At 39.9% G+C, this 12362-nt stretch overlaps 1 protein-coding gene across 1 annotated transcript in view; it reads left to right on the top strand.

Annotated features, from left to right (window-relative positions):
• Positions 1–7091: 7091 nt before the first annotated feature.
• HADH (hydroxyacyl-CoA dehydrogenase) overlaps positions 7092–12362 on the top strand; it is a 45450-nt gene continuing 40179 nt past the window's right edge. Inside the window, exon 1 of the mRNA XM_032254827.1 lies at positions 7092–7371. Coding sequence (XP_032110718.1) covers positions 7240–7371 — 132 coding nt within the window. The 5' untranslated portion in view covers positions 7092–7239. The remainder of the gene's footprint in view (positions 7372–12362) is intronic.

Here is a 12362-nt window from a genome sequence, read left to right as displayed (position 1 = left end):
CTTTTCCTACTTAGGTTCACTGGTAAAATAAACTTATGTTAGCTCTGGATTACAAAATATGTCAGCAAGAGAAATCACTTAGATGATGACTAGCTGTTTACTGTCTCATCTTTATAAGCTATCTAAGCATAATTGTTAAAAATAAGTGAGTTAAATAGATGTAAAAAAACTTCCCATATAAAAGTGTCCTTCCTATACTAGAAGGTTTTAATATTCTTATCCCTAAGATGGAAAACTGAAGTTGAAGGAAATCTATACAAACAATTTAATTCTCAGGCTGAGCCATGAAAAAAAAAAAAAAAAAACCTAAGAGGGTAGAGATAAAATTTTGTCTCCTCTACAGTTTCTTATTACTGACAGACCAAAGATATTTGTAATTGTTACAAACATGTTCTGGGGCGCAGTGACAAATTGTACTATAAGAAAGCACATTTTTCTACAAGTAATGATTCATAGATTTGCCAAGGTACAGATGAGTGATGTGACAGTTCACAATTGCTTGCTTCCTAGTGTTCATAGGCAATTAAGGTCACTAAGGATTAAGAATTCTAATTGGCCCATCACAGTGGCTCATGCCTGTAATCACAGCACTTTGGAAGGTCGAGATGGGCAGATCATGAGGTTAGCAGTTCAAGACCAGTCTGGCCAATATGGTGAAACCCCATCTCTACTAAAAATACAAAAATTAGCCAGATGTGGTGGTGGGTGCCTGTAGTCCCAGCTACTTGGGAGGCTGAGGCAGGAGAATCATTTGAACCTGGGAGGTGGAAGTTGCAGTGAGCTAAGTTTATGCCACTGTACTCCAGCCTGGGCAACAGAGCAAGACTCCATCCCCCACCCCCCCCAAAAAAAGAATTCTAATCAACATATTTTATTTAATATATAGAATTATTAGAAATAGAGAAGAACTCTATATGCAAGTATATAAGGAAGTTAAGGTGTGCTTATTGGGTAAGAAAAAGTTATAAGGTATAAGAATTTTTTTGTTAAGGAAAAAAAAAGAGTAGCTTTTATCCTCAAGTAGAATGACTAGTTGTTCCAAAATATGAAGAGGAAATGTATAGGAGAAAAATTGAACAGATGAGGAAGTTATAGAAGTTTTCTGGAAGATGAATCTTATGAATGAAATTTTATGTGTGATTACGCTGGCTAATATTAGAAGAAAATTATTTATGAGTTTCTTCAAAAGTTGAGCATTAATATCAAAAGTACACTGGTGCAAAACTAGAATATAGTCCTCTCTGTTAAAACAATAAGGTTTTCTTGAATTATTGGCCTGCTCTTGACAGGAAATTATAAAAAGTTTTTCTTTACTTTTTATATGATTGGCCTAGGAAGCAAAGATTCTGTATTTTACCAAGATAATTTCCTGTGCTTCACATTGTGTTTATCAGGTTTTTGATCACTTATGAAAACCAATTCCCCTTTATTAAAAGATGTAAGTTACAACTATGCAACTTTCTGTATTTGCCTTTGAAATCTTTAAATTATCACTTTGATTAAATGAATAACTATTGTTCACAGTGACCTGTGATTTTTTTTGATCAAATGTTTTAAACCTTTAATATTTTTGATAAACTTTCCAAAATAAAATTCTAAATTAAGTCTTAACTTTGAGATTTTCCATATGTGCCTTTAGAAAATCTCAAAAGGATATCTCTCCTTATAGAAAGAGACATATTAAACTAATTGAGCTGATCTGATATATTAAATCATATGGGAAGCATTATCGAATAACATTAAATTTTTTGGAATTATATTTATATGAATGTGTTATTAATATGTATTTCAGAAATTGTGTAAAATTCATAGAAATCTAATAGTCCTGCTATAAAGCTATCAGTCATAATTCCAGTTATTGTCTTAAAATATTGACTACAATAGAAGTAACTGAGTTTTCTTGTCAATTGTGTCACTATTGTAATGAACTCTTACCAGAACTTTAAAGTCATGGCCATTTTAAGACTTGTCATTCACAGATATTTAATTGTTTACTCTGATACTTTCCTGAGAAACATAAGCCTAAACTGTTCGTCTTCAAGGAGATCCATGGAAAAAACTCTGAGAAGTACAGGTTTCTGCTAACTTTAAAATCATACCATTGGATTGGGTAAGAATTCCCAGGACTCCAATGAAGAAATTGACTGCTTCATAAAACTGCTAACCTAATGTCACGTAGAACAAGAAATAATAACAAGGAGATTACCTGGGCAGAATTTCGTGCTGATTAAGCTAACACTAAAATTATTAAGATATACAATTTGAATTAACTCTATAATATTGATCCAAGTCAAATTACATTTGATAAAACATATTCAATAAACAGTGCTATAAGCACCTGAACTGGAGAGACAAAGCTGGTATTTAAGAGAATGTACATCCAGTGTTAAGTCTGGATGCAGGAAGAACCTGGATGGCTGCTTGGTTCTTCTGGAGTCTTAAATCTTCCAATATTAAAAGCTCTGCACTCCATGATTCATTATGGAAGAGAGAAAATGATTCAAATTATGAAAAAAAGATTGGTGGAGTGACTGTTATAAAATTGCTAAAACAGTTAATGCTTAGTTTGTCAAATCCATAATTGTGGTAAGATAATAAAAACTTCAGATGATACAGTTCCTGAACACTTACAAATGGCTTTCATTCAATTTCTACTTTAAATGCATGTTTTCTGGTTATATAGAAGAGTTCCAATGCAGGAAGGCCAATGCTAAAAGGTTATTGGAAAATGTGTTTCCCTTATGGAGCACTGCTGGAGAAATTTCCAGCAACAGAGGTACTCATTTCACTGGACAAGTTGTCAAACAGTTAAATAGGTATTATAAATACAACAGCATAGGAAAAGCTAATTGAATTGTTTAGGTTGCCTTGGTCAAAGTTTGGTTGAGGGCAATAAGATCATTCCCACTGGAAAACATAAATTGACCCCTTATAAAATAGTTACTGGAAGGCTTATACCCCTAACAATAAAGTCTCATGCATCTTCCAGTCTTATCAACCCTGACATGACTCAATAGTGCAAGGCTTGAATGCATTCTGCCAAAGCATATTTTTACCAGGTGAAAGAAGTCCTTCATGACCCATCAACTGATGACAAACAAATGTTTCATAATATAGAAACTGGAGATGGGGTCTTTTGAAAATAACACCACAGAAGTCACATTATTTGAACTCGGTTGAAAGGGACCACACCAAGTTCTTTTCTGCAGCAAACTTCAAGGCCTTGAATCTTGGATCTGCATTTCTCAACACAAAAGAGCTCCTGTAGACTTCTGGAACTGTACACCTGTTGGAGAACTTGAAATAAAGCTGATTGGGCTGGGTGCGGTGGCTCACACCTGTAAACCCAGCACTTTGGAAGGCCGACATGGGTGGATCACAAGGTCAAGAGATCGAGACCATCTGGCCAACAAGGTAAAACCCCATCTCTACTAAATATATGAAAATTAGCTGGGTGTGGTAGCATGCACCTGTAGTCTCAGCTACTCAGGAGGCTGAGGCAGGAGAAATGCTTGAACCTGGGAGGTGTTGGTTGCAGTGGGCTGAGATCATACCACCGCACTCCTGTCTGCAGAAAAAAAAAAAAAAAGAAAGCTGATCAGGGAAGTTTTTCCCTAGAAGCAGATGGCATCCTATTTGTAGAAAGCTTTCGTAATATTGCAGATCAAGAGTTCTTTGCTATCAGGAAAGCCTTATCTTTTTTCCCTTTTTTCTCTATTTCCTGCAATACTAATTCCTTCCTTTCTTTAGGAAAACCTTAAATAATGCTAAACTTTTTTTGAATTATATATGTATAGCTATGTTATTAATATGTATTTTAGAAGTTGTAAGAAATTAACAGAAATCTAACAGTCCTGGTATAAAGTTATTAATTGTATTTCTAGTTGTTATCTCAAAATGTATGCAACAGAAATAACTGAATTTCCTTGTCAACTTGGGATGACACTCTGTGGATGGCTTTGGCAAAGTCTCATGGTCTCTAAGAAACCAGAGTAACTGTTGGGTTTATGATTTAACGCCCCAAAATCTGGAAACAATTTCATTAACACTAATGCCTTTCTGTGTTCCTAATGAGACTCACCCTGCAACCCCAAGGAAAGAGAGGAAAGTTATCCTTGATATGCTACACATCACTGCTACTTGCTTTCCTACACTTGCTGAAAGTAGTATCTTGATCTTTCCAGTTAATAACCGAACTATTACCAAATATAGAAAATCTGCACAGAAGGCATTGGTCAATGGGTATAAAGTTACAGTTAGGAAGAATAAAAGCTGGTATTCTATTACACCATAGAATGACTACAGCTAATAATAATGTATTGTATATTTCAAGATAGCTAGAAGAGATGATTTTGAATATCTTCAAAAAGAAATGATGATTAAAGTGATAGACATATTGTTTAATAATTACTTTGATTTGATCATTGTTCAACATATACATGCATTGAGACGTAACACTGTACTCCATAAATATGTACAATTATTATCTGCCAATTTTAAATAAAAGTGAAAAAAAAACTATCATAGTGATGCCCGCAAAGGTATCTCATGCTTCCAGGCATTGCATACTCAAGACGTTGGGGACTACCTATGTGGGTATGAATAATTGCTTATATGATGTCACTGGATTAAATCCAGCAAAATCTTTCTACTAGATGTGGTTTGCATCCTTACAACATGCTATACAGGGACGAGAGGAGTAAGTTTACCACTGGATTTTGTCTTATAGGTGGACATATTTAACTGACCTCTGCCCAAACACCAGTAGGTGGCCCTCTTTTCAAGCCCCCAAGGGCCCATATTGGGTCAGTGGATAAGGGGCCCATATTGGGTCAGTGGATAATCTGCTCAATCTGCTGTTTCCTCACTGGTTCAGATCTTGCTATTTGGCCAGGCTTGCTCCTACATCGGAATAGCTTTCCCTGAAAGTTCCCAAATACCTTCCATAATCAGAGGTTAAAGCAGTCAATAACCAAAGTTAGCACCAATTTAAAAATAGATGAAGATAAGTAGTTTCTACTGAGGAAAGGTTCCAATGGAGTTGCTGTAGCTTACTCTTAGCATTAACAGGGTGCCTGTTGTATGGAATTTGAAACTAATCTGTAAATTGGAGAAAATCTTTAATTGTAGCAAGTCAGACCTCCCAGAGGTTCAGAGGGTAGAAGCTACTCAAATGTTCTTAGTGGATGAAAACATTTGTGTTCAACAAACACACCTCATGGAACATTACACAGCTTTGGATCTCCTCATTTAACAAACACACTTCATGGAACATTACACAGCTTTGGATCTCCTCATTTAACAAACACACTTCATGGAACATTACACAGCTTTGGATCCTCCTTTGCTCGTGCTGGTGGCTTTTGTATGATGCTGAATAAAACTGGGTGTTGCACTTATTTTTCCTACCACAGAAAATTTAAAAGGTGGCAGACACTGCTGTTTCACTAGACACTGCCACTGAATATTTTAAGGAAATGTCTCAGGGGAAAGGAACACATGATACATTTATGGGAGCGGCTAATAGTTGTTTTGCAGACATCCTGAGTAGGAAATGGCAAGCCATGCTATTCCAGACTTTTCTAATTTTTATGTTTCTTTAGCGGGTCTCCAGGTTATTATAACTTGTGTTACCAGGCTAACTACAAAAATGGATACCTCTTTAAATAAGGTCATAAGGCCGAATCAGATCATTCAGCGAACTATGGTCCTTAATCACCATAATGCCCTAAATTAGACTATGACCAATGGGAGTCAAATACTTTAAACTATCTTCATTGCCTGAACTTTGAATTGTTTGATTTTTATCAGTTCAGCTTGTAGAGTCTCCTGTTAAGGCATGTACCTCAGTTTACTGCTGTTCTCCTCCTCGTGGCCATAATAGTTTCCCTCATGTGGTGTTTCCCCTCTTAAATGTCTCTATGCGGCCATCCTTTGTACACCAAATGGTGTTATTACAGTTAGAATAACAACATGAACTATAATAACTCAATTAATTTCATATTGTGATTTCCATGCTGAGACAAAACGACGTTCTGGTCAATCTCTTTAAAACTGAAAGGCTGACCCAAAGGAGGAAACTGTTATTAAAATAAATTTGGCCTAAAGTTGCCTTCCTACCTAGCAAAGTATAATCAAACTTAATTTGTAAATAAGCTGCAATGTAACTTGAGAGTATGTTTTTCCTACAAGTAGCCAAGTCTTGGCCAATCACAGCAGCAGAGCTTTTAGCCCATTACAGGCTGCAAATACTGTCAGTAAACACAGCTTGCCCACTGTTACTGGCTGGAGCTCTCTGAACCTTTACTGGTTTAGGGTACTATCTGATTCACGGTTTCTTTGCTCAAATAAACTCTGCCAAACTTAATTTGTTTAAGGTTTTTGTTAACAATATTTAAACATAAAGCAAATAAATTAATATAAATCCTATATCACTAAGGTAACAGTAATGAGAAAGTATTTACCTGAGTGAGAAGATCGGCCAAGTTGCAATCAAGTCTTCCATCGGTTGACATTTCTTTCCTATGCTTTCTAATAGTATTGGTTATTCCACAAAGGTTGCACTGATAGACCTCCAATGTCAAGATGGGCAACTAAAGGTCAACTCTCCCTTTACCCTCCCTGAGCCTGATTTTTGCACTGGAACTCATGGGTCACTAGACATTGGTTTTGGGTGTTTGCAGTCTAAATTTCTTTCCCTTTTAGGGTAAACAATCATTGTCCACGGGATTTAAATAATCCCGAGTTGGTTATTTGGTAACATCAGCCAGGGGTGCACATTTTGAGCAGCACATATTTCTTCAGAGACGAAATATGCACACGCATCAAAGGATAGCATTTACAAAGTCAACACCACTCACTTCATTTAACAACGGGCTAGTAGCTTTTCGGAAGAAGGGTTTGTTCTCGGCCCCACACCAGAACGCCAGCCGCCAAGTCCCGCTGCTCAGTAGGTCCCAAGCTCGTGCTCACCCGGGGCTACGGCGGCAGACAGCTGCGAGCCCGCGCACTTGTACCCGCGCGGCGCCAGGACGTTAGACAGCGCTCCCGGGAGACCCAGGCCAACGGGCGGAGCGGGCCTCGAGGCCCCGCCCGGCCCCTAGTGACGTCACGGGGACGCCAGGGGCGCGCGGGCTGCAGGGCCACTTGGGTCCCCGCCCCCAGAGGCTGACGGTCTTCTGCCCGCCGCGCGCGCTTTCCCCTCCCGCGTCCTGTCGCTGTCGCCGCTGCTGCCGCACCATGGCCTTCGTCACGAGGCAGTTCGTGCGTTCCGTATCCTCCTCGTCCACCGCCTCGGCCTCAGTCAAGAAGATCATCGTCAAGCATGTGACGGTCATCGGCGGCGGGCTGATGGGCTCCGGCATCGCCCAGGTGAGCGGCCCTCCCTGCCGCGTGCCCACGCGCTTGGCCGCCCATCCGGAGGTGGAGGCTCTGGTGGGACCGGCCGTGAGGGGCCTGCGCCCGCCCGACACCCGGGAGTTTTCACACCGCCCCTCCCCGATGTAGTTGAAATAAAACGCGTCTGGGCCTGTGAGGGCGCAAGTCTCACTCCCCTCAAAATTCAGGGTTCCGGGCCAATCCTGAGTTTCCTCATTTGGAAAATTCTGGCCGCCCCGAAGGCCCGATGAAGGTTCGGTGAAGAGGGCCGGTGAATGTATTTGGAACCGGGCCGGGCGAGAGAAGAAAGAATTATATGTGCACAAAGTTCAGGCGTAACGCGTTTGCCGCTGCTCGGCTCCAACGGGAGTTTGCTGCCAGAGACATGAACTGTGATCGGTTTTAATTTTATTTTATCAGTTTTTAAATTTTTTATTTTGTTATCGTGTAGTCTGTCAAAGTAGTTTTCTCTCCCAAACGGCTCTCCCCGGTGTTTCCTTCGCTTGCCGAGTTATAAAGAATAATAATAGACAAGACTTTTGTAGCACTTTGTAAAGTCACCTAATGGAAGCTTGCTGAAGTCTTGTTTTGACCTTTGACATAATGCTGTCTGTGCAGACTTCTGAGCTTGCGATTTTGGCTATGAGGAGAGCGGGAGGGGCGGATAAAGCTGCGGAACTAGTCTTTCTCTCTCTCTCTTTTTTTTTTTTTTTTTTTTTTTTTTTTTTTTTTTTTTTTGAGACGGAGTTTTGCTTTTGTTGCCCACGCTGAAGTGCAATGGCGATCTTGGCCCACTGCAACCGCCGCCTCCCGGGTTCAAGTGATTCTCCTGTCTCGGCCTCCCAAGTAGCTGGGATTATAGGTCCCCACCACCATGCCCGGCTAATTTTGTATTTTTAGTAGAGACAGGGTTTCACCATTTGGGTCAGGCTGGTCTCGAACTCCTGACCTCAGGTGATCCGCCCGCCTGGTCTCCCAAAGTGCTGAGATTACAGGTGTGAGCCACCGCACCCAGCCGGAACAAGTCTCTTATCCATTGTGCATCTTCAGGACTTTTCCACTGCTCTGCTGGGCTGTGATTCAGGCCCAGTTGTGCGTGTGATTGATTACCTGGGTACTGTAATGCTTGTAATTTTTAAAAAATTATTCCATTTCAGCTCACATTGGAGAACCATGGTTTTCATTTTCTAGCTGATTATATTAGCATTTCTGTCCTTTGCAATTTGTTTTGTTGTGGGAGGCAGTTATAGTCGTCTAATTTTTCTTAGGGACAGTACTACAGTGGCTACAGTCATGAGAGAGTTTGCTTTTCAATATCTGTTTCCAACCAAGTCTACTCTTTCATGCTTGCTTTTTAAAAACAGAAACAAAAAAAAACCCTTTCCTGTTAGGTATTATATACCTCAATTTTCTCCTCCCTGCAAGTTTTTTGCAACATTTTTATTTGATTGCATTGTCTTCTAAAGTCTATATTCCTGTAATGTTTTATTTATCTGACTTCTTATAGTCTCCCATTTCCTCTGAGACCATAATTTTGGACATAACATTGCCCTTTTTCCTGTGTGGCTCCCCTGGCTGCTAGGTTATAGTATCCCCATAATCTATGTTGTATGTGGGCTGGGAGGAGTAACTCCTTTAACCTAAAAGTTCCAAGCGTTGTACTCAAGAGAAAGTTTAGTTTGAGTATGTTTGTATTCCCAGGCTCGACCAAAATCTCCCAAAGCTGTGGGAGTGAGATTTGTTGTGGGCAGAAATAGAACAATGTATTTGTTTAAAAACATTTTAACAACATCTTAGTAACAAGATATTAGGGCCTTAAGCAGCCCAGTAACATTATAGGAAATGGGTCCAGAAACTTGTGGCTGGTGTCCTTGAAGACAGCAGTGGAAATGGATTAGATACTAAGTAGAAAGCATCACTTCAACTTTTGTAGAAAATCAGGGTGCTCAGTTTGTGGAATGCTACATCCATTATTGGCCAAAAAAGGACGTTGTGTTGCGTTAAAAGGCAGAGGGGCAACACCTATAATTATGGGTATAGTGTTGGAGCTTTCACCTGCTAAAGGAGGGAGGAGAAATGATTGACATTAATGGAGAACACAGGCTTGTGCTTGTCAATCAAACCCTTGAGTAGCTGGACCAGTGCCTTTTGAAACTTAAGGGGAAAAAAGCTGTTTATGCCATAGGCTGGACACATAATAGAAATGTCATTCTGAAAGCTTATAGAGACCAGAAGTCTGTAAAGTGGATGACCATAAGAAACAGTAGTTTCATCCTTATGTCACACAGTTTGGAAGAACCTCAGTTACTTTAGTTGACAGCTCTAATCCTGTGGAAGGAAACCATCTTTCCTGTAAAACATTTGTGAGCAATGTTTTTTTTCCGGTGGTTTAGGTGATCTGGTTTTGCACTCTACCCAGTAGCATGCAGTTCTAGGCAGTATTGCTTCGTTCTTTATGCTCCTTGACCAACTTTTTGGCATAGGGTAAATCTGTTTTGCTTATTGAGTGCCAGAGACTAATTAGTTGATGTGTTTTGAGTACAGATGGGCTACAGTTCAGTATAGGAAGTTGGATGGTCTGCATGCTGGCTCTGCCTCATGCTGTGTTAACATAGAAAAGTTACTTTACCTCTGTGTGTTGGTTTTCTTATTTCTAAAGTAGGACTAATACTAGTACTGGCCCTGTAGGGAGAGAATTGAATGAATTAGCATATGTCAAGCACTTACACAGTGTCGAGTTCACAGAAAGTTAGCTGCCTTTATAATAATTATCTTTGGCCTTGAGCGGTGGCTCATGTCTGTAATCCCAGCACTTTGGGTGGCTGAGGCAGGTGGATCGTGAGGCCAGGAGTTAGAGACCAGCCTGGTCGATATGGTAAAACCCTGTCTCTTCTAAAAATACAAAAAAATTATCCAGGCATGGTGGCATGTGCCTGTGGTCACAGCTACTCAGGAGGCTGAGGCAGAAGAATCACTTGAACCCAGGAGGCAGAGGTAGCAGTGAGCCGAGAATGCACCACTGCACTCCAACCTGGTGACAGAGCAAGACTGTCTCAAAAAAAATAAAAAAAAATAATAATAATTATTATCTTCATTGTGGTTGTCCTTGTCCTTTTGCTCCTTTCCCCTCATATCCACCCCCATTCTGATCATAGCTGCTGAGGTAGGCCTGTAATGTTTAGATGGAGCATATTGGTCATGATTCCCTGTTTGATCTTGCTTAATCTTGAATGCACATACCAGCTGATGCTGCAATTTGTTCTTTCAGGGGCCTCTGAAAAGAGGAGGAACAGTTTTTACCTACTCCCCATTTTATTGTTAAACCTTAGTAAAGCCATAAAAATATAATCACGAACTAGTATTGAGGTTATGCTACTAATTTGCATTAGCTTAATTTTCTTGAACTTTCTCGTGTAGTTTTAAATGTTAGTCAAGGTGCAGTTCTGCTTATAATTTTAATAGTTTTGTCATTTTAAACACGTGTTCCAGTTTGTGCTGAGCAAGATGAAAAATACTTAAATAGATTTTGTGGGAACCTGATGCATTTCTCAAGCAATTAAGCAATGTAAGACAAGTAAGTTCAATGCTTAACTACATTTGATCAGAGCACAGGCCATTTGTACATGTGTATTTTCCGAGAGTATCTACTTTGCCTGTCATTTCTTTCGTTTGTTTTAATTTTTTTTAAAAAAACCCTTAGGCTGCAGGTTAATATTTAAAGTTAACTTGTTTCATGTGTTTGCTTATTATACACTTCTGACTTGGTTTTGATTGCTAATTTATTTTCACTGGATACTTAGGTCAGCAAAGAAGCTTATAGGATTAAATGAGCCTTGAGTAGGGGACAAGTTGTTTTTTTGCTCTATAAAGGAGGAAAAAAAGAAAAGAAGAAAGCTAGTAGCTGTGTGCATTTCTCCAGTAATGAATCCTTTCTAAGCTTTGTTTCATACATCGCCTTTTTTCATATGAGGAGCCCAGAGAGAATGCATAGCTTTCATTAGATTACTTGTAGGAGCCAGTGGGCTCCCTGGGAATGAGGCACTTCAGATGTTCCACTTTAGACACTTCACGTTCTCTCCGGTACACTTTAGTGCACTACACTTCTTAGAGGAAGTGACAAAATTTGGATCTTAAAGGGGGTTGGGAGTAGGTTAGTCTCTCTAAAAGCTTGCTTTTTTTTTTTTCACCTTTTTTTTTTTTTTTTTTTTGGGACAGTCTTATTCTGTGTCCAAGGCCGGAGAACAGAGGTGTGATCTCAGCTCTCTGCAACCTCTGCCTCCTGGGTTCAAGCGATTCTCCTGCTTTAGCCTCCTGAATAGCTGGTATTACAGGTGTATGCCACCACACCCAGCTAATTTTTGTATGTTTAGTGGAGACAGGGTTTTGCCATGTTGGCCAGGCTGGTCTCAAACTGTTGACCTCAGGAGGAGGTCAGGATCCGCCCACCTTTGCCTCTGGAAGTGCTGGGTTTTTTCCCTTTTAAAAAGCAAAAGGTGCCTATTTTTTCTAGAGAGAGAGGTTCTTTGGCTATTAAAGACAAAGTAAGAACAGGGAGAGCCTGCTAAACTGCAGTCATTTTGTGTTGCTCTGCCTTGCTTGATAAGGATTCAGGTGAACCTGAAAGCTTCTCCCCGACCACTAGATTTGTTCTCTCATGTCCTCTACTTGCCCCCAACTCTGCATTTTCATTTTCTGATGTTGAAAAGGAGAGTGATCAGAGTTGTTTCGTACTTTTTTTTTTTTTTTTTAGCTTTATTCTTTTCTACAACTCTGTTGAAGTTTGCTTGAAAAGCAGTTCAGACACCTAGGAGAAGTTTCAGGATCACAGGAGACCTGCACAGTTACCTGGCTGTAAGCTCTCCTTTTTTTTTTTTTTTTTTGAGACGAAGTCTTGCTCTGTTACCACATTGGAGTTCAGTGGCCCGATCTCAGCTCACTGCAACCTCCACCTCCTGAGTTCGAGCAATTCTCCTGCTTTAGCCTCC

This window comes from Sapajus apella, unplaced genomic scaffold, assembly GCF_009761245.1.
Source record: "Sapajus apella isolate SASKATOON/1434 unplaced genomic scaffold, GSC_monkey_1.0 scaffold87, whole genome shotgun sequence".
Taxonomy (NCBI): Eukaryota; Metazoa; Chordata; class Mammalia; order Primates; family Cebidae; genus Sapajus; species Sapajus apella.
The sequence above is the reverse complement of the archived record's forward strand: the minus strand, read 5'-3'. Positions and strand labels throughout refer to the sequence as shown.